This window comes from Scyliorhinus canicula, chromosome 13 (assembly GCF_902713615.1).
Source record: "Scyliorhinus canicula chromosome 13, sScyCan1.1, whole genome shotgun sequence".
NCBI lineage: Eukaryota > Metazoa > Chordata > Chondrichthyes > Carcharhiniformes > Scyliorhinidae > Scyliorhinus > Scyliorhinus canicula.
This window is the reverse complement of record NC_052158.1, coordinates 66,586,345-66,609,010: the sequence shown is the minus strand read 5'-3', so window position 1 is coordinate 66,609,010 and position 22,666 is coordinate 66,586,345. Positions and strand designations below refer to the sequence as shown.

General features: G+C 51.6%; 1 protein-coding gene across 1 annotated transcript in view; it reads right to left on the bottom strand.

Annotated features, from left to right (window-relative positions):
• Positions 1 to 1,889: 1,889 nt before the first annotated feature.
• The window catches only part of LOC119976585 (anoctamin-7-like), a 208,071-nt gene continuing 187,294 nt past the window's right edge, over positions 1,890 to 22,666 (bottom strand). Inside the window, exons 23-24 of the mRNA XM_038817188.1 lie at positions 21,982 to 22,101; positions 1,890 to 2,592 (exon numbers count right to left, since the gene is read on the bottom strand). Coding sequence (XP_038673116.1) covers positions 2,566 to 2,592; positions 21,982 to 22,101 — 147 coding nt within the window. The 3' untranslated portion in view covers positions 1,890 to 2,565. The remainder of the gene's footprint in view (positions 2,593 to 21,981; positions 22,102 to 22,666) is intronic.

Below are 22,666 nucleotides of genomic sequence, written 5' to 3'. Positions count from 1 at the left end.
TGGCAGAACCTTATATTCTGTTTCCTTCCAGACAGCTGGATCGATTGAGAGGCTGCATGGGCATGTCTGCGGTAAAAGATAAGAGAGGGAGCTTAGAGACGTTTAGCGACACACCGTCAACCAGGAAAGAGCGGTGTTGATGGGAGATTAGAAAGGCAAACAAAGGGGAAGGGGACCGGATGGGATCACAGCAGAAGCTTTGTGCTTGAGGTGACAGATATGCACTCCCTCCTCCCCTCTTGATCCATAAGCAGTGCTAGAAAAAGCATTTATCCACAGGAGCCACCTACCATTGTCTCCCTTTAGTTGTTGGGTTTCCTGGGAAACATATGCACAGGGTGTTAAAATCAAATAACTGCTAAAATATCCGTAAAGGAGCCTCATTCAAATATTATAATTACAGATCCAGCCGGGGGGGGGGGGGGGGGGGGGGGGGGATGGATAATGTATACCGGAGGTGGAGGGAAGTGGGGCTGGTCAAGATGAGGGATTTGTATTTGGAGGAAGGGTTCGCCAGTCTGGAGGAGCTAAGGGAGAGGGTGGAGCTGCCGAGGGGTAGTGAGTTCAGGTATCTACAGGTTAGGGACTTTGCACAAGGGGTTCTCTATATTGCCGGGATACACCCTGCTGGAGCGAATGCTGCTTCCGGATGTGGAAGGAGAGGGAAGAATTGGGGATATATATATAAGTGGCTGGGGGAGCAGGGAGGCGAGCGGGTGATGAAGATCAAGGAGAAATGGGAAGCGGAGTTGGGAATGGAGATCAATTAGGGAGTATGGAGTGAGGCGCTGCGAAGGGTAAACGGGACCTCCTCTTGTGCAAGGATGAGCCTGATACAATTCAAGGTGGTGCACAGGGTGCATATGACTCGGGCAAGAATGAGTGGGTTCTTTCAGGGGGTAGCAGATGAGTGTGAGAGGTGTGGGCGGGGGCCAGCGAATCGTGCGCACATGTTTTGTGGTTGTGAAAAATTGGGAAGATTCTGGGCGGGAGTGTTCACGGTGTTAGCCAGGATAGTGGAGGAGGGAGTGGACCCAGACCCTTTGGTGGCGATATTTGGGGTTTCAGAGAAGCCGGAGCTCATGGAGAGGAGGAAGGCTGATGTCCTGGCCTTCGCCTCTGTGATTGCACAGCGACGAATTTTGCTGGAGTGTTTGAGGAGCTGTTCATCGCGGGGGGTCGGGGGGGGGGGGGTGAAAAAGGAGGAAAATATGTACAAACTGCATAGTTGATTGTTGGACAGAATATTTCCTGAGGTGTTTGTTTGTTGTAACCTACTTTGATACAAGTTTGAATAAAATGCATTAAAAAAAAAATTACAGATTCACTAAAAATCCTGGGCGAGATTCTCCGATCCTGAGGCTAAGTGTTGATGACGTCGTAAACTCCGTTCCATTTCTCGACGGCGTCAACATGACCTCAGGAGCAGCAATTCTGACCCCTACAGGGGGCCAGAAAGGCACTGGAGCGACCCACGGCGCTCCAGCTGCCGATCCCCGGCGTCAGATGGGCGACGCATGTAAGCGCATGCGCAGTGGGACGGGCGCGATTGCCGCGCATGCGCAGTGGGATGGGCGCGATTGCCGCGCATGCGCAGTGGCTCCCTTCTCCGCGCCGGCATCAACGCAACATGGTGTAGGGCTACAGGGGCTGGCGCGGAACAAAAGAGGCCTGGAGCCAGAGAGGCCGGCCCGCTGATCGGTAGGCCCCGATCGTGGGCCAGCCCACAGCAGAAGACCCCCCCCCCGGGTTCGGAACCCCTCCCCTATCCACCAGGCCTCCCCCAGATGCACCCACGCTGAGGTGCTGCCGGGTAAGAGCAGGTGTGGATGGCGCCGGTGGGACTCAGCTTTTTTAGCGTGGCCGCTCGGCCCAACCCGGACCGTGAATCGCTGGGGGGGGCCCGTAGAGCTGCCCCCAGCCGACGCTGCACCAACGCTAATTCTCCGCAGAGCGTCGGGGCGGTATGGCGCGATTATCCGGCCTGGCCCTGGGCTGAGAGAATTCCGCCCTCTGTTTTTAATACACAAATAGGTGAGTATTCGGCAGACAATAGAGGTTAGGTTTTGGATAGATGGTGATTTAACGCTCATCTCTCCACACTTTCACAACTAACCATGTGTGGGGGTTTGAGAGAGTTTGAAATTTGCCCCCTGCCAATTTTTGGCTGGATTTTTCAGCCGCACCCCCGAGGTGGGTTTTCCCACGACGGAGGCGGCTCGCCATTGTCACCGACGGGGTCTATCGGTCCCACCAAAGTCTACTGCATTGGCACGCTCGTCCCCCACGCCAGGAAACCCGGGGAGGGGGGATGGACTTCAGTGGGACCGGAATATCCTGTCAGCGGGAAGGGACAGAAAATCCCGCCGATCGTGTCTCTTGAATGTGATACGAGTGACTATTTCTAGTTAGATTCAGATCTGATCTGTAATGTTGCCGTTCAGCTGCAGGCCAGGGAGCGAGGAACACGAGCAAGAGCTATCAGTGTTCAAGCAGTTTATCTTCCGGAATAGGAGGCAGATTTTGCTGATCCGTAGCAGCTGCGGTTTCTGATCGTGTCGGACTTTAGCTGTCAGTTTGTTCCAGAAGAGTCTGAAAAGTAACATTGGAAAATAAACAGTCAGAGTTTCCCGCAGGCCCCCTTGTATTCACGTGCCTGTACAGTGTGTCGGGTCGCAGTGTATGTCTGGTGCATATACTCCATGTGCTATCTTTGTGGATGCTATACAAACTCAAACTCCCTAACAAATACTGTGCGGATTGTTCCTTTTATCTTGGGCCTACACTCTGTCTGCAGCCAATGCTATGCTCAGATTGCCAACTCTGCTTAGATGCATTGATGGAAGGAACAATAAATCAATTAGCATGATATCAGTATTAGGGAAAAAGCTGGAAACTATGTGATTAAGCAGAGTCAACAAGGTATTTATGAAAGGGAAATAGTGTACACAAGTCTTTTACTGTGTTTTTATTGTGTAACTAACAGGATAGATAAAGGGGAAGTAGTAGATGTTGTATATTTGGTTTTCCAGAAGGTATTTAATAAGGTGCCACACGGTTAGGGCCAGTTTAGCTCACTTGGCTAGACAGCTGGTTCATGATGCAGAAGCTAGCAGCACAGGTTCAATTCCCATACTGGCTGAGGTTTCTCACGAAGGCCTCGCCTTCTCAACCTTGCCCCTTGCCTGAGGTGTGCTGATACGTATGAAATATCTTAGAGAACAGGACGGGGTAGGTGCTGAGAGACTGATTTTCTTCCCCCCCCAGCTGGAGAGTTTAAAACTAGGGATGATGGTTTCAGGCTAAGGTGTTGGTAATTTGGGACGGAGACGAGGAGAAATATCTTCACTTGGAGGGCTGTGAATCTCTGGAATTCCCAACCGTCAGTTGGTTGTGGATGCTCAATCACTCAGTTTATTCAAGATCGAGATCGATAGACTTTCGGGCTCTAAGGAAATCAAGCGATCTGGCAATTGGGTGGGAAAGTGGAGTTTATGCAGAAGATCAGCACGGTAGCATTGTGGATAGCACAATCGCTTCACAGCTCCAGGGTCCCAGGTTCGATTCCGGCTTGGGTCACCGTCTGTGCGGAGTCTGCACATCCTCCCCGTGTGTGCATGGGTTTCCTCCGGGTGCTCCAGTTTCCTCACACTGTCCAAAAGATGTGCAGGTTAGGTGGATTGGCCATGCTAAATTGCCCTTAGTGTCCCTTAGTCCCTTAATGTTGGGTGGGGTTACTGGATTATGGGGATAGGGTGGAGGTGTTAACCTTGGGTAGGGTGCTCTTTCTAGGAGCTGGTGCAGACTCGATGGGCCGAATGGCCTCCTTCTGCACTGTAAATTCTATGATCAGCCATGATCTTGATGGTGGAGTAGGCTCAAGGGCCCTAGTTACTATTGTCTTCTCATAGATTGAAAATAATAACTGAAAAAGCTGGAAAAACTCGACAGGTCTGCCAGCATCTGTAGAGAGAGAAAATACAGTTAACGTTTCGAGTCCGTACGACTCTTCGACAGAGACAAGACAGAAACAACGTGGAGGGTTACAGGGAAAGGAAGGGAAATGGCATTGAGTCATAATGGCCATTTGGAGAAGCAGCGGAGACATGCGGGCCAAATGGCCTTCTTCTGCATTGTGACAATTCTGCGTTTCTCCCTCCACAGATGCTGCCAAACTTTCTGAGTCTTTCCAGTATTTTCTGCTTTTATTTCAGAAATTGGTTTGCATGGAGTGCTGAATTTGGGTGCATTTGAGTGCTATAGTGAGAGTTTGGTGACTGAGGGATAATAAGGGTTCATTTTTATTTAGTTAATTAACTTAAAAGTTGCTGTTTGGTTTAGACCTTTTATAGGGTCTCACTACTCTAATTTTTATGTGTTTTGGTTTTCTTTTTTTTAAATTTTTTTTTTTTGGTTTTTCTGTGTTTTTTGTGAGTTTATGACCTGCACGTTTATCTACACGTGCAGGATTAAGCCAGCATCAGCCACTGACACTGGCGTGATGCTGGGTGTGACAACCAAGCAAAAGAACATAAAGGAACTTATGGCTAAAACAAAAGAGGGGAGTGCCCCAAAACAACGAGAGGAGCACAGCCCAAAAGGAACGAGAAAGGAAACAAAATTTATCACAACCCGGCAAATTAAAGTGTGAGAATGGGGGTCGATAAGGCAAACCAACCCCTGCGGTGCCCACCGAGCACGGAAGGCCTCGAGTGTGCCTCCAGGCACACCCGGCCCCCGAATGAGGCCGCGGAAAATGGGCAGACAGTCAGGCTGGACGACCCCCTCGGTCACCCGTTGCCTGGACCTATAAATGGCAAGTTTGGCCAAGCCCAGGAGCAGGGTTCACGAGGAGGTCCTCCGCCCTCGCCGCCCCCCTCCGCACCGGATGTCCGTAGATCAGGAGCGTGGGGCTGATGTGCAAAGAAAACCTCAACAACAACGTTGTCAAGAAGCTAAAAAGGGGGTGCAGCCCAGGACAGACTGTGGTGATCACAAGTTGACCAGATGCAACGCAACTGAGCGACCACTGGAGGGAGCACGGGAGAGCCATATAAATACATCAGGACAGGAAGTGAGGACACACTCTTCACAGCAGGGGGGCTGGTAAGCAGGACACACAGCAAGCAAAGCTGGTAGTTAGCACTGGAAGGTAGTTCTAGGTCGAGCTCTGGAAACTGAACGAACCCACAATAAAGCATCTTCTCCACACTTGAGACTGCGAGCTTTATTAAGACACGAGGAACAACACATGGTACCCAGGAGTGATTTCAGACGCTTATGACAGGACAACTCAGCTGCAGATACAGAAAACAAAAAAAAAAATGGCATGGAAATCTCAACCAAGAATGGCATGGAGGTCTCCTGCTGGACATTCGACTTGGGAAGACATTGCTGATGAGAGGATGTGCCTTGGATACCCACTTCACCTGGACACGACTGGAAAAGTAAGAAGTGTCTGGGAAAGGTTTAAACAAATGTTCGATTTCGGTATCATAGCATATGATGCAGCGGCAGCTTCAGACGAAATTAAAATAGCAATTCTCATCGAAGGAAATGAAGCTATGAAAGTTTATAATGGATTTAAATACTCAAAAGGTGAAGACAGAAACAGCTTACAAACGGTACTAAACAAATTTGAAGAGTACTGTGAGAAATTTGAAAAGCAAGACATACTCAGAGTCCAAACTGCACAGAGACTGAGTGATGCAAAACTTAAAAAATCACGAAAAGAGCAAGAAATCGCGAATGCACAGTACAGATCAAAAAGAAGAAATAACAGGAATTTTTCACAAAGCCAAAACGCTGAAATCCAGTCCAGATCGGAAAGAAAAGGTAACTTACAACTTTTAGAAAGAAAAAACGCTGAAATCCGCGATAAAATGGCGTCGGGGCACATTTTGCAGTCTATGGTAAACAAAGAACTACAAATCGCGTCTGCGCATGCGCCGGAACCGGAAGTCGCGCATGCGCAGTTTACAAAAGATCGCGGCGCCGATCGTTATGCGCATGCGCAAGCCGCGCATGCGCAGTCAAAAAAAGTCTTCGTCGCGGACCGTCATGCGCATGCGCAAGCCGCGCATGCGCAATGGACACCGAACCGCACAAGGAAAGAAAGCCGATTTGCGCATGTGCAAGTCGTTCCTACGCGTGACGTCATGACGTCTGAGAATCCTGACCACGCCCACTTAAAAGGGAAATGCCCGAAAATTGAAAACAAGACACTTAAAGTGGTAAAACCAAATTTTCTTGCCTCAGAACACAGAAAAACGCCTGAACTTAAACCAACAGTGAAAAACAACTTGCACAAAGCCTTGGAAAAAGCTGCCTTCACCACACACAGTGAAGCGAACAAAAAGAATTCCGAAACTACAAAAGATGATTTGTTTTTCGACGATTACCTCTCAGACCTGACTGGGTCAGTCGGATATGCTTATCACAGCATCAGCGACACGGTCGCAAAGCACAACACGAACCAACTCGTGGTAGATGAATCCAACCAAGATGATTTGGTTTTCAAAGAATACTACTCAGACATGGCTGAGTCAGTCGGATATGCTTATCACAGCATCAGCGACACGGTCGCAAAGTTCAACACGAATCAACTCGTGGTAGAAGAATCCAACCAGGATGATTTGGTTTTCGGAGAATACTACTCAGACACAGCTGAGTCAGTCGGATATGCTTATCACAGCATCAGCGACACGGTCGCAAAGTTCAACACGAATCAACTCGTGGTAGAAGAAGCCAACAAAGATGAAATGGGTTTCAAAGAATACTACTCAGACATGGAGGAGTTATTTGGACATGCTGATCACAGCATCAGCGACACCGTTGCAAAGCTCAACACGACTCTACTCATGGTGGATGAATCCAACACCATGGTGCCATGGCAGCTCGTCGATACATTGGATGACAGCAATACCCAAGACGAAGACGACGCCACACAGAGAGCACAGGAAGACTCCACGGAGCGAGCGATGACAGGCTCCACAGTGCGAGTGATGAAAGACGCCAACAGGGATGCAAGCAAACACTCCCGGGCGGACACCAAGCATGAACAAGACCATGAAGGTAAACCCGCTGTACCTGAGCAACCGCAAGCAGACTATGAAAGTCTACCAAGCTCACAGGAACAAGAAGAAAGAGCGGACTATGAAAGTCCAACACGCTCACAGGAACAAGAAGAAAAAGCAGACTATGAAAGTCCAACACGCTCACAGGAACAAGAAGAAAGAGCAGACTATGAAAGTCCAACACGCTCACAGGAACAAGAAGAAAGAGCGGACTATGAAAGTCCAACACGCTCACAGGAACAAGAAGAAGACAATGCACCTCTGCCCACTGCATGCGAAGACAGTGACAAGGTGATCACACTCAACGTACAGGATCACAGTGAGACTGACAGTTCTCAGCTTGTCTGTACCGAAGCACAGAGCGAAAACAGTGACAAGGTGCTCGCACTCGACGTACAGGATCACAGTGAGACTGACAGTTCTCAGCTTGTCTGTACCGAAGCACAGAGCGAAAACAGTGACAAGGTGCTCGCACTCGACGTACAGGATCACAGTGAGACTGACAGTTCTCAGCTTGTCTGTACAGAAGCACAGAGTCGGGCCACCCAACAGTCCAGAGAGACAACGCCAAAAGAAAACATGCAGATTTTGACTCCAGAAGAGGAGCACCTGGAGTCCACAGAGACAATGCCGAAAGAAACCATGCAGATTCTGACTCCAGAAGAGGAGCACCTGGAGTCCAGAGACATCAAACAAAAAGAAACCATGCAAATTTTGACTCCAGAAGAGGAGCACCTGGAGTCCAGTGAGACAACATCAACAGAAATCATGAAGATTTTAACTCCAGAAGCGGAGCACCAAGAGTCTAGAGAAACCACGTCAACTGAAATCATGCAGATTTGGACTCCAGAAGAGGAGCGCCGAGAGTCCACAGACACCGCGTCAAATGTAATCAAGAAGACTTTGACTCCGGAAGACGAGCACCAAGAAAGCAAAGATGCGGAATACAATTCTCCACAACTGATTGATGTCACCTGCACCGATGCAACATCAGATCATTCGCACCACTCGCGAGACGGAATGCTCAATGACTCAAATTATCCACTCGGGACACTCATAGAGTATAACAAGAAAAACAAAAGTCAAAAGAAACACAGCAAGAAGAAAAGCAACATGAAGCGCGACAAGACAAACAACAATAGCAAGAAGCACAGCAGAAACGAGAACAACAACAGCAAGAATAAAAGCAACATGACGTGCAACAAGACAAACAACAACGTCAGGCACAAAGATAGCGACAACGACAGAGGCAGAAACAACAAGAATGGCAACAAACACAACAAAGTCAGGAGCAAAGATAGCGACAACAACAAAGACGGAAACAACAAAAACAGGAACGACAGAAACAACAGCAATGAAACAACGAATTGTACACAATGGCACTACTTGGCACATGATGGACGATGCCACAGCACACTGCGAAACGATAACAAGACTGCAAACATGTCATGGGATGACAACGAATCGCACAAACTCACGTCTGCTCCAGAACAAGCAAGCACACCAGCATCCAAGGCGGATGAGACAATAAATCAACACCACAAGCACAAAAAAAAAGTCCATGCCAGTCAACATCAGTGATGTGACCATGCAAACACCTCGGGATGACGCATTGGATACTTAAGATAACAAGGAACACCAACAACATTCACAGCGGACTTGCAATATCAATATCACCACGTCATCAACAACAAAAAAAGAAAAAAAAAAAAAAAGCTCTGAACAAATTCATCAAGTTTGGACTCATAAATGTGTTTATTAAGTTTGGACATATAAATACATTGGCTTTGTTAACTAAGGCAATAGCATCATCACTTGTATAGATACGCATATCATAAGTTACTGTTTTGTATAATTTTCCCTAATGATGTACAGAAACTATGTAATGAGAAAGAGGGGGATGTGGTGATCGTAGATTGACCAGATACAAAAACAACAGAGCAAACACGAGCGGGAGAGCTATAAATACACTGGGACAGGATATACAATTTTCTTTAACGATGTTCAGAAAATATGTTAAGAGAAAAAGGGGGATGTGGTGATCACAAGTTGACCAGATGCAACGCAACTGAGCGACCACTGGAGGGAGCACGGGAGAGCCATATAAATACATCAGGACAGGAAGTGAGGACACACTCTTCACAGCAGGGGGGCTGGTAAGCAGGACACACAGCAAGCAAAGCTGGTAGTTAGCACTGGAAGGTAGTTCTAGGTCGAGCTCTGGAAACTGAACGAACCCACAATAAAGCATCTTCTCCACACTTGAGACTGCGAGCTTTATTAAGACACGAGGAACAACACACAGACAACATAAACATGCTCCACAGTCTCCACCAGGCCGCAAAAGTGGCAGGTCTCTGGCAGAGCCGGTAAGTGATTCAAACGATAGTTGCACGGCACTGCCATGCGCAGCACCCTCCACCCCAGGTCCCCTATGCTCCCCTATGGGGAGGACACCTCCGTAAAGGGACCTCCAGTGGGGACCTCCGCCGCCAGATGGCAACGAGGCACGTGTGTCCGGACGGCGAGCGAGGGCAAGGAGGTGGAAAGTGTGCAACAGCAGGCCGTACAGGAAACCCCTCCGTGCAGCGAGAAAGGGCATGAAGGGTATTTCCACGAGGCGGCTGGGGCTCTGGGACACCAGCACCCGGCGAGGGTTCCAGGGTCTGGGACCAATGTGGAATTCCGTCCGAGCAGGGGTCCGCTCAGACGGGATGCCACCACACAACTGCACTGTCTCAAGTCCAAGTGTGCCCACGGGGCCGAGCACGACCATGGATAACATTGGCTGCGCACCGGACAGACACCGCTCCGCGCCTGGCAAGCTCGCAGGGTGTCATCCAGCCCACCCCTCTGCCACCCAGCACGTCCCCGATCCTGGTCACCCCGGCATCCACAGCCCTGCGCTCCGCCAGCCACCTGAATGGATATTGGCGGGGGTACAGATTCCTGAGCAGAGGCCCCCCTTACGACAGCCACTACTCCTGACGGGGGAGAGCTGCGGCGCATGGCGACCGTGTTCCAGACTTTGAGAAGGTCCTGGTACAAGATGGGCAGCGCCAACAAAGAGTTCCGAAGACCATTCCGGTCAACGAACAGGAGCTGCATGTCGTAATTCAGGCCGTGCACCTGGCGGAAGAAATACGTTGCCAGGGCACACCATTGTGGAGGAGGCTCAACGTACAGGTGTCGCTGCAGAGTCTGAAGGCGGAAAGTCGCGACCTGGGTGCGAAGGCACACCAGCGCCAAACCGCCCTCCGCAATCGGGAGACTCAAGACCTCCGCAGCGACCCAGTGCAATCCTTTGTCCCAGAAGACCCGAAGCAGGGTTCTCTGGACAAAGTCAGGGGGAGGGGTCAAAGTGACCAGCCGGTACCACAGCATGGAGACGATCAGCTGGTTTATGATGAGAACTCGACCCCTGTGGGACAGCACTCGGAACAGTCCTGTCCAGCGTCCCAGGCGAGTGGTGGCCTTGGTCTTCATCTCCTGCCAGTTCGCCGGACAGGCTTCCTCTGCCGGGCAAAGATGGACTCCCAAGTAGAGGATGTTGGTCCGACTCCAGCTGAAGGGCCTGAGCTCCTCCGGGAGGGGGTCCATTTGCCACGGACCGACCAGGAGTCCGGAACATTTAGCCCAGTTGATCCTAGCAGAGGGCGCGGCGGAGTACACAGCCTGGCACTCTTGCATCCTCCGCAGGTCACCGGGGTCAGTGGACATGAGGAGCACGTCATCAGCGTAAGCCGAGAGGACCGCCGCCATGTCCGGCTCGCACAGAACTACCCCCGACAACTTCCTCCGTAGGAGGCGCAGGAAAGGCTCCACACCCAGAGAATGAAGTTGGTGGGACAAGGGGCAGCCTTGACGCTCCCCTCTCCCAAAGCGAAGGGGCGCCGTCAGGGACCCGTTAACCTTAATCAGACACTCTGAGGCAGCGTACAATAATCGGAACCGGGCGACGAAGTGCGTCCCGAACCCGAAAGCTCTTAGAGTCCCGAGCAAATCCTCGTGCCTCACCCTGTCGAACGCCTTCCCCTGGTCAGGAGACAGGAAGGCGCTTGATATACCAGTCCATCTGGGTGAAATGAATAATGTCCTGGACCAGATGGATGTTGTCATAAATGGTTCGGTCAGGGACTGTGTAGGACTGGTCAGGGTGAATCATGTAGTCCAGCACAGGGCCAAGGCGTAAAGACATCGCCTTGGCAAAGGTTTTGTAGTCCGTGCTGAGGAGGGAGACCGGTCGCCAGTTTTTAAGCAGGCGGAGATCCCCCTTATTGGGCAGCAGGGCAATGACGGCCCTGCGCCATGAAAGGGGCATCTCCCCGGTCGCAATACATTACCCCAGGACCCCTGCATAGTCGCTCCCCAGGACATCCCAGATCGCCCTGAAGAACTCCACGGTCAGCCCATCCAGCCCTGGGGTTTTGCCCCGTGGCAAGCTGTCCAGGACACCGGTCAGCTCTTGGTTAATGATTTGATCGAGCCTCCCAGCGTCCTCTGGGCCGACCTGCAGCAGGCCCTCCCACAGAACTCTGCAGCATCCTCGCTGGACGGATCTGGAGAGAATAGGTCGGAATAAAAGTCCCTAATCAGGGTCCTGACCCCCTCCGGATCCGAGACGAGGGACCCGTCGTCGGCCAGCAGCGTAGAAATCTGCCGACGGGCCCTGCGTCCTCTTTCCAGCGAGTAGAGGAAGGGGGAGCCGCGGTCCATGTCCGTAAGGAGTCAGATCCATGACCGCACCGTGCCGTGGGACCCAGCGAATTGCAGGTCCCGCAACGCGCCTTTCTTCTCTCTGTACACCCGCCCCAGGGCCGGGTCCTCATCGGGCTGAGCAAGACATGACTCCAAATCGAAGAGTTCCTCAGCCAATTTGGCAATCGTGGAGTTCCGCCTCGCCGTAGACCCCTTTGTGTACTCCTGACAGAAAGCGCGGACGTGAGTCTTGCCCACGTCCCACCATAGCCTCAAGGAGGGGAAGCCACCCCGCTTCCGTCTCCAGCCGGCCCAGAAACGGCAAAGCGAGTCCTGGAACCGCTCGTCCTCCAGCAGCAGGTTGTTAAAGTGACAGTGCGTGGACTGTGTCTGAGCGCGGGACGGGGCGAGCCCCGCCCACACCAGGTGGTGATCCGAGCACGGCACCTGCTCAACAGAGGCCGTTGGAACACTGGGCAAGTACGTCTTGGAAATGTAAAGACGGTCGATTCCAGACGCTCTGAACGGAGGGCACACAAAGGTGTACACCCGCAATTCAGGATGGAGAGTCCGCCAGACGTCCACCAAGTCAAAGGACCTAACCAGGTCCCTCAACTTCACCACCGTCGCCGAGCTGCGCTGGACTCCGCCACGGTCCTTGTCCTGGAGGGTGCAGTTAAAATCCCCTCCCAGGACGATGCACTCGCCCACCGGGATAGTGCCTGGAAGAGTGGACACTTTTTCATAGAAAGTCGCCTGCTGCGGCCCGACCACGGGAGCGTAGACATTCACAAAGTGAAGCAACACATCCCCGTCGCGGACTGTTCAGTGCAACAGACGGCCTGGCACTGGATCCTTGACCCCCAATATCTCCGGCTGAAAATGTGGAGCCAACAAGAACGTGGGACCAGGTGACTCATGAAGACTCCTCCTTGCCACTCCAGGGCCCGCTGTGCTTCGTCACCCGGAATGGCATGGGTTTCCTGCAGGAAGCACAGCCCGTACTTTCCATCCCGAAGGACAGAGAAGAACTGGAAACGGCGATGTGCGTCCTTGCTGCCGTTGATGTTGAGGCTGGCTATGGTTACCTCCATGTCAGTAGTAGTGTTTATCCATCACCAATCACCTCAGTGCACAGAGAGAGAGGAGGTTCAACGCCCCTCAGGCGTTCAACGCTCCTCCACTCCCTCTGGAGCCCCGCAAGGAACAGAAGAGCTTGGCGCTACTCCCCCTGGTCCTGATCAAATTCCCACGCCTCTCTGGCATCGACGCGGGCAGACTCGAGAGCAGCCCCAGATTTCCCCAGCTGTCCAGGGCCAGCTGCACACAGTCCTGGTGACCACAATGTCTATTCAAAAATGCTCGGAGTTCTCCCGAGGAGATGAGGGGAGACTCCGGGTGTGAGGGTGCCCTCTGCCTTGCTGCAGAGAGCATCTAAATCCTCCTCCTCACCCGTCACCGAGCAGCCTTCCTCCCCCGAGCGGTCACCACCTGAGCCAGAGTCCCCCGCCACATGGAGTGTGACGAGCAACATGGGCCCACCGTCTAGCCCTAGGCCCGAGCCGGTCCCTCCCCCAGGATCGTCCTCAGGTGGGTCCCTTGCAGGCTCTCCCCGCGATTCAGGGTCTGTGGGCAGCGGCAGCTCCGACCCCGCCTCCACCGTCGATGCTGGGCCCTCGGAGAGACCCGGGAAAACCCCCGGGAACAGTTCCGGGATGGAACCTGAGCTCCCTGGCATCATCTGCATGGTTGTGGTGAGTGGAGAGCCCGCCCACAACCCGAATATATAGGGGCTCTGGTGGCTGCCGCTGGCCCCCGGCGACGGACAAAAGGAGGCGACCGGGGAGTAAAACTCCACCCGGGCGGAGCGAGCCCTCAGGGGGTCGCGTCTCCGCCCGACCCCGGGCCTCCCTGCTCGGGGGACGACAGCAGCTCAAATGGTTGGGGGGCCTCAAAGCCCCCCTGGCCTTGCTTCTCTTACATCTCTGCGTGCGACCGGGTGTTAGGGGGGTGGGGATGAACACAGGAGACACCCACACCCTCCCCCCCCTCACCCGGGGAGGGGCAGCAGGATCCACCCCCCTCTCCAGCCTGGACAGACGGCGCTTGCGGAAAGGGGGTGGCTCGGGATCGCCCTGCTGCACGACCTCCATTTCTGGAGGGCCCTCGGCAACGTCTCCCTCCCCCACGTCACCCGGCCCCTGGAATTGCGAGGAGGTCGGATCCTCCTCCGCCTCGGGACCATACGCAATGTCACCGCCGTCCCCTGGAGCCCGGTCGGTGGTCTCTCCGGGCCCCTCAGGTTGCTCTAGGGAGGCGGTGTCCCGAGTCGAGGCTGTGGCCGCTGAACTGGTCTGGACAGACGAGGGGACAGCGGCCGGGACCGGGCCTAGGTCTTGGATGGCCCGGTCTACCCGCCATGCCGTCGCGCGCCTTGCCTTCCTTTTTGGTTTCCGCTGTTCCAGCGGAGGCTCCCTCACCTCCCCCCCCCCCCCCCCCCCCCCCCGCAAGCAGCTGTGATGTTATCGGGGGCCCCCTTGGTGGGAGACCACAAAACCTCCCTCCGTGACCTCCTCCCAGGTCAGGCGGATGAAAACCTGACGCCGGAGGGAGTATACATGGCGGAGGGAGGGGTCCCGAAGGCCGAGCTTCAGTGGTGCCACCCCGGACCTGACCTCCCCTAATAGATTGAGATGGGCGAGGAGGAGCTCGGTGGGGAGGTAGGGCGAGACGTTGGAAAGGACGGCACGCTCAGCAGTGGCCTCCAGCGGGTCCACCGCCACGTGTGTCCCGCCCACCGTGAGCCCCCTTTTCAGGGCCCAGTGGGCCTGCTCGGCCCGCAGGAAAAACACAGCCTTGCCGTACATCCGGGAGGCGGCTACGGTGCCGAGGGACCGACAACCCCGGCCATCGCACAGGTGCATGCTCAATGGTTATGGTGGGGTGGGCATAGCACTTTACCCCCAGTTGCCGCGTTAGTAGGCGGAAGGGCATGGGGGCTGCGGAGGCGACCCCCCCCCCCGCATAAGTGCTTGGCTGCCCTGCCCCTGGCAGAGTGGAGGATGCCCCAGAGGTGCTGGCCATGCCCACCCCTGGTACGACCTGGCTGTTCGTAAAACAATGAAAGGAGAAGGGAGGTAGGGATGTGACACCTTAAGCACAGGTGCCATAAGGGAAGGCGCTGCAGAACAGTGGGGCAGCGTTCTTCAGTCCTGGAGGGGCCCAAGGTAATGTCCAAAGCTGCCCCACTCCCGCCACAGGTGGTAGAAAGGAGGGCGGACGTCGGTCTTCAGCCCTGCAGCGGCCCAAACAAAGTATTTTGCTGCAACCCCAGGTGGTCCCACTCCCACATCAGGCAGAGGGGTGGGAGGACAGAAGGCTGGGCCCGCAACCCTGGATGGTCCCACTCCCACCTCAGGCAGAGGGGTGGGAGGACAGAAGGCTGGGCCTGCAGCCCTGGATGGTCCCACTCCCACCTCAGGCAGAGGGGTGGGAGGACAGAAGGCTGGGCCTGCAGCCCTGGATGGTCCCACTCCCACCTCAGGCCGAGGGGTGGGAGGACAGAAGGCTGGGCCTGCAGCCCTGGATGGTCCCACTCCCACCTCAGGCCGAGGGGTGGGAGGACAGAAGGCTGGGCCTGCAGCCCTCGATGGTCCCACTCCCACCTTAGGCAGAGGGGTGGGAGGACAGAAGGCTGGGCCTGCAGCCCTCGATGGTCCCACTCCCACCTCAGGCCGAGGGGTGGGAGGACAGAAGGCTGGGCCTGCAGCCCTCGATGGTCCCACTCCCACCTTAGGCAGAGGGGTGGGAGGACAGAGGCAGGCAGCAGGGTCTTCGCCCCAAGAGGAGGCCTACAGCACCAGGCCTCAGGTAGTCCCACTCCCACTACAGACACAGGGCTGGGAGGACAGAAGGTGGGGCAGGTAAAGGTTGGGGATTGGGAATGGAGACTGTGGAGCATTCACTTACAAGCTGTTTGGTTTCGAAGAAGGTGAATTTTCAATCAGCTTTAAACAAAGGTTCTACTTGTCGCTACTTGCAGCTGGAGCTTGTTAATTAGTTAATTGGATTAGGCCAGTTTTCAGAGGCTAGATTCATAGATAAAGGTGAGCCAGCTACAGTGCAGACTTTGTTTGCACTGAGTGCTGAATTTGGGTGCATTTGAGTGCTATAGTGAGAGTTTGGTGAGGAGGGAGTAAGGTGCTCCTTTCATTTCATTTCCTACATTTCCTCAAAGAGCGAGAAGCGAGAAGGGAGCCGGGAGTTTACCGAGAGTACAGCCGACTGGGAGCAGAGTCGGAAGGCGGAGTTCCAGTTGGTCCACAGTGCAGCTCTATTCTGTAATGTAAGAGGGGATGGAGGCTAGGGCAGTTGCATGCTCCTCCTGTAGGATGTGGGTGGTGAGGGATACCACGGGTGTCCCCGCTGACTATACCTACGGGAAATGCACCCAACTCCAGTCCTCAGAGACCGTGTTGGGGAACTGGAGCTGGATGAACTTCGGATCATCCGGGAGGCAGAGGGGGTTATAGACAACAATTACAGGGAGGTAGCCACACCCAAGGTACAGGACAAGAGTAGCTGTCCCGGGTGCCAGGGCCAGGGATGTCTCGGATCGTGTCTTCAGGGGGAGAGTGAGCAGCCAGAAGCCGTGGTGCACATTGGTCCAACGACGTAGGTAGGAAAAGGGGTGTGGATGTAATAAATGGGTTTAGGGAGTTAGGCTGGAAGTTAAATGCCAGGACAGACAGAGTTGTCATCTCTGGTTTGTTGCCGGTGCCACGTAATAGCGAGGCTAGGAATAGAGAGAGAGAGAGCAGTTGAACACGTGGCTGCAGGAATGGTGTCAGAGGGAGGGCTTCAGGTATTTGGATAATTGGAGCGCATTATGGGGAAGGTGGGATCTGTACAAACAGGACGGGTTGCATCCGAACCAGAGGGGCACCAATATCCTGGGAGGGAGGTTTCCTAGTACTCTTCGGGAGGGTTTAAACTAATTTGGCAGGGGAATGGGAACTGAACTTGTAGTCCAGCAACTAAGGTAGCCGATGTTCAGGATGTCAAAGCGTGTAGTGAGGCAGTGAGGAAGGTAATACTGACAAAGGAGAGTACTTGCAGGCAAGGAGATGGGTTGAAGTGTGTATACTTCAACGCAAGAAGCATCAGGAATAAGGTGGGTAAACTTAAGGCATGGATCGGTACTTGGGACTACGATGTGGTGGCCATCACAGAAAGTTGGATAGAAGAGGGGCAGAATGGTTGTTGGAGGTTTCTGGTTATATATGTTTCAATAAGATTAGGGAGGGTGGTAAAAGAGGTTGGGGGGGGGGGGGGGGTTTGCATTGTTATTTAGAGATAGTATAACAGCTGCAGAAAGGCAGTTCAAGGACGATCTGTCTACTGAGGTAGGATGGGTTGAAGTCAGAAATAGGAAAGGAGCAGTCACCTTGTTGGGAGTTTTCTATAGGCCTCCAAATAGCAACAGAGATGTGGAGAAACAGATTGGGAAACATATTTTGGAAAGGCGCAGAAGTCACAGGGTAGTAGTCATTGGTGACTTCAACTTCCCAAATATTGAGTGGAAACTCTTTAGATCAAATAGTTTGGATGGGGTGGTGTTTGTGCTTTTCTAACACAGTATGTTGATTGTCCAACCAGAGGGGAGTCCATATTGGATTTGGTACTTGGTAATGAACCAGGTCAAGTGATAGATTTGTTAGTGGGGGGGGGGGGGGCATTTTGGAGATAGTGACCACAATTCTATAACTTTCACTTTAGTAATGGAGAAGGATAGGTGCGTGCAACAGGGCAAGGTTTCAATTGGGGGAAGGGTAAATACAATGCTGGCAGACAAGAACTGAAGTGCATAAGTTGGGAACATAGGGTGTCAGGGAAGGACACAATTGAAATATGGAACTTGTTCAAGGAACAGATACTACGTGCCCTTGATATGTATGTCACTGTCAGGCAGGGAAGAGATGGTTGAGTGAGGGAACCATGGTTGACAAGAGAGGTTGAATGTCTTGTTCAGAGGAAGAAGGATACTTGTGTAAGGCTGAAGAAACAAGGTTCAGACAGGGCGCTTGAGGGATACAAGATAGCCAGAAGGGAACTGAAGAAAGGGATTAGGAGAGCTAAGAGAGGGCATGAAAAATCATTGGTGGGAAGGATCAAGGAAAACTCCAAGGCCTTTTACACATATGTGAGAAATATGAGAATGACTAGAGCGAGGGTAGGTCTGATCAAGGACAGTAGCGGGATATTGTGTATTGAGTCTGAAGAGATAGGAGAGGTCTTGAACGAGTACTTTTCTTAAGTATTTACAAATGAGAGGGGCCATATTGTTGGAGAGGACAGTGTGAAACAGACTGGTAAGCTCGAGGAGATACTTGTTGGGAAGGAAGATGTGTTGGGCATTTTGAAAAACTTGAGGATAGACAAGTCCCCCAGGCCTGATGGGATATATCCAAGGATTCTATGGGAAGCAAGAGGTGAAATTGCAGAGCCATTGGCAATGATCTTTTCGTCCTCACTGTCAACACGGATGGTACCAGGGGATTGGAGAGTGGCGAATGTCGTGCCCCTGTTCAAAAAAGGGAATGGGGTAACCCTGGGAATTACAGGCCAGTTAGTCTTACTTCAGTGGCAGGCAAAGTAATGGAAAGGGTACTGAGGGATAGGATTTCTGAGCATCTGGAAAGACACTGCTTGATTAGGGATAGTCAGCACGGATTTGTGAGGGGTAGGTCTTGCCTCACAAGTCTTATTGAATTCTTTGAGGAGGTGACTAAGCACATGGATGAAGGTAAAGCAGTGGATGTAGTGTACATGGATTTTAGTACGGCATTTGATAAGGTTCCCCATCGTAGGCTTATGCAGAAAGTAATGAGGCATGGGATAATGGGAAATTTGGCCAGTTGGATAACAAACTGGCTAACTGATAGAAGTCAGAGAGTGGTGGTGGATGGCAAATATTCAGCCTAGGGGCTGGTTTAGCACAGGGCTAAATCGCTGGCTTTGAAAGCAGACCAAGGCAGGCCAGCAGCACGATTCAATTCCCATACCAGCCTCCCCAAACAGGCGCCGGAATGTGGCGACTAAGGGCTTTTCACAGTAACTTCACTTGAAGCCTACTTGTGACAATAAGCGATTTTCATTTAATTTCATTTTCATTTGGAGCCCAGTTAACAGTGGTGTACCACAGGGATCAGTTCTGGGCCCTCTGCTGTTTGTGATTTACATTAATGACTTGGATGAGGGAGTTGAAGGATGAGTCAGTAAATTTGCAGATTGGTAGAGTTGTGGATAGTGAGGAGGGATGTTGTCGGCTGCAAAGAGACATAGATAGGATGCAGAGCTTGGCTGAGAAGTGGCAGATGGAGCTTAACCCTGAAAAGTGTGAGGTTGTCCATTTCGGAAGGACAAAAATGAATGCGGAATACAGGGTTAACGGTAGGGTTCTTGGCAATGTGGAGCAGAGAGATCATGGGGTCTATGTTCTTAGATCTTTGAAAGTTGCCACTCAAGTGGATAGAGCTGTAAAGAGGCCTATAGTGAGCTCGCGTTCATTAGCAGAGGGATTGAATTGAAGAGCCGTTAGGTGATGATGCAGCTGTACAAAACCTTGGTAAGGCCACATTTGGAGTACTGTGTGCAGTTCTGGTTGCCCCATTTTAGGAAGGATGTGGAAGCTTTGGAAAAGGTGCAAAGGAGATTTACTAGGATGTTGCCTGGAATGGAGAGTAGGTCTTACGAGGAAAGGTTGAGGGTGCTAGGCCATTTCTCATTAGAACGGAGATGGATGAGGGGCGACTTGATAGAGGTTTATAAGATGATCAGGGGAATAGATAGAGTAGACAGTCAGAGGCTTTTTCCCCAGGTGGAACAAACCATTACAAGGGGACATAAATTTAAGGTGAATGGTGGAAGATATTGGGGGAATGCCAGAGGTAGGTTCTTTACCCAGAGAGTAGTGGGCATATGGAATGCACTGCCTGTGGAAGTAATTGAGTTGGAAACATTAGGGACCTTCAAGCGGCTATTGGATAGGTACATGGATTACGGTAGAATGATGGGGTGTAGATTAATTTGTTCTTAATCTGGGACAAAAGTTCGGCACAATATCGTGGGCCGAAGGGCCTGTTCTGTGCTGTATTTTTCTATGTTCTATAAGATTTGCAGCTTTTTACTTTTATATTAGTATTAGATCCAGTCAAGACCACCTCCAAAAATGGTGTTTCTCATGAACCATGTTATTTTTAAACAATGGAGATCTGTTTGGGACATCCCTGCACACATTCACACATGAGTTGGATCGGTGTTCTTCATTCAGACCCAGTGAACCATCCCCGAGAAAGGGTTGCTAAACCCATCTGCAGGAACCTAGGACTAATCTCCAGGACACTAATGTGAGAAAGCCAGGTAAAAAATATCACCTACTAACTGTTCAATTATTTTTCTATTTCTAGTTGTAATACCTTTGGCTCACCAGCTCGATAGGAAACCATTAATGTTTATTTACAACATGCAGCTTCCTGGCTGCTGGTCAACTTCCGGAATCAATCTGAGGCAAAAGCTTGCTCGGGTGAACCCCCACCCTGGTCCCCTGTTTGATTTTTTTCTAGGTTATATGACCCTGTCGTTGAGTGCCCGTTAAAGGGACCAGACATCATGGGCATGATTGTCCGATCGCATTCGGCGATCGGCTGGACAATCCCCGTTTACGCCGGAATCGGGGGGGGTGGCGCCATTTTGGGTGCACCCTGATCTCCCCCTGAACTGGGGAGTTGTGGCGAATGGAGCTCCTCAGTGCAGAAAATGGAACCATGCGGCCTCGGCTCCGTGTTCCCCCGTTCAGCCCCCCCCCAGTCCCCGGTTTTACCCGAATGGCCGGTGAAAGCGCGGAGTTTCTTGACTAATGCTGTGCTATGATACTCTGTCCCCATTTGGGTAAATCGCAACCCTCACCTCTGAACGCCTTTATTTACTGGGTATAAAGGTATTGGGGGAAGAAAAAGTGTTTCGCTTGGGCATAGCAGATCATGTGATGAAACCTCTCGGAATACATCCAACCAGATTCGCACCCCAGGATGATGCAACTTTTGTCAACAACTGAACTGTTCAATCACTGGGGCCAAGCTTTGTGCTAACTGCCCAGAAAAGAAGCAAAAGGGGTGATCTGCCCAGATCTGGTGAGAGAGACTGGCACAGAGAGTGTGACACAGCTACACACCCGCCACCTGGCTTAAGTTTAGTGGTAACGGGTTTCAGAGAAATTACTCACCCAAGAAGTGTATTTAGTTGACAAGTGTGGCATGCTCAGTTATTTTTTAATTATGAGGATTGGTGCAAAATAGTTTCCAATTCAAATGTAAAAATGTTTCTGCTTGTTCACAACTACGTAAAATAAATCAGTCTGTTACAATGCCTCGCGAAAGTATTCAGCAGTCCAATTTGCAGGAGGTAGGAGGAACCTACATGGGTGCACACATAAGATTGGGATGTTGAATTCCCGTAACGTGGGACTCCATTGTTACAGCCCCCCCCCCCCCCCCCCCCCTTTGGTCAAGCTGAATATTGACAGATAAACCAGAACTGCCCAATCACATGGCATGCATGGCTTATGGGAATGTTTGATGTTCCTGGACTTGAAAGATTGTCAAAGGCAGATCTGAAATTTAAAGAGTGAGTGAATGGCAATCTGCCCAATTCTGTAGCGTCCTACTGGACCCCTATTTACTCTCATTGTGTAGAATAATTAGAGGTAGATTTAACCCATGGGAGCAGATGGAAATTTACTCTCTGAGTGGAATTTACAACGGGAGATCCACCTAATGGTCCATTACTATGCTACAAAATTAGTCTGGTATTTATTGGCTCCTCAGCAACTCTCTCTACTGACATCAACCAGGACATTACCCAGGAACCCATTGGGTCAACGAGGTCCTATAGAGTAGGGTCATTTGATTCGGGAAATTTTCACCAATTGGAATTCTTTAATGAGTGGAGATATTATTATTATTAGAATCTGGGTATTCTATACAAAGGGAGTGAATGGGGATCCCGTGAATATGTGCCTGTGCCTGATTCCAGGATTAGATGATGTGTGTGTTCATCTGTAGTTACTAATGCTGAGAGCAATGATATTCCTGATCAAACCAACAGAGCAATCTCCTGTAAAATTGCATTGATTCCTTTGTAGAATTACCTGGTTCTCAGCCAGAGCCTGCCTTGCCATGTAACGCACTCTCTTCAACTTAATTTCCACAGATTCAGGTATGTCGGGTACCAGCAAATCAATCATTCGGGCTATGAAGAACACCACGTGCTGTTTGACAGACAAGAAATGAGTGAGTTAAAATGGCGAGTAGCGTTTCCAAGCGGCTCACGCACCCAAAGGTTAAGATATTGCTGAAAAGGTTAAATTTAATCTTTCAATCTTATGTACACATAAAAACTTAATAGAATAGGAAGTGCTGGAAGTACTGACACCCTTAAAGGTGGAAAGATAACCAAGGCCAGAAGGGATTGTTTCCCAGGCTGTTGAAGAAAGCCTGGGAGAAAATAGCGGATGCTCTGTCGATCATTTTCCAATCCTCACTAGATACAGGCGATGTCCCAGAGGACTGGAGGTCCGAAAACATTGTACCATTATTTAAAAAGGGTGTGAGGGATAGGTCAGAAAACTAGAGGCCAATCAGTCTGACTTCAGTGGTGGGAGAATTATTGGAAACAATTCTGAGAGACAGGATAAACGGATCCTTTTGTGCCGGCAGCGCACTCACGCCCGAGATTTCCCGACGGCGTGGGGGTGTCCACAATAGGAAATCCCATTGGCCGCTTGGCGGCTCGGAGAATCCTGCTGCCGGCGAGGGCGCGCCGCATCAGAAAAT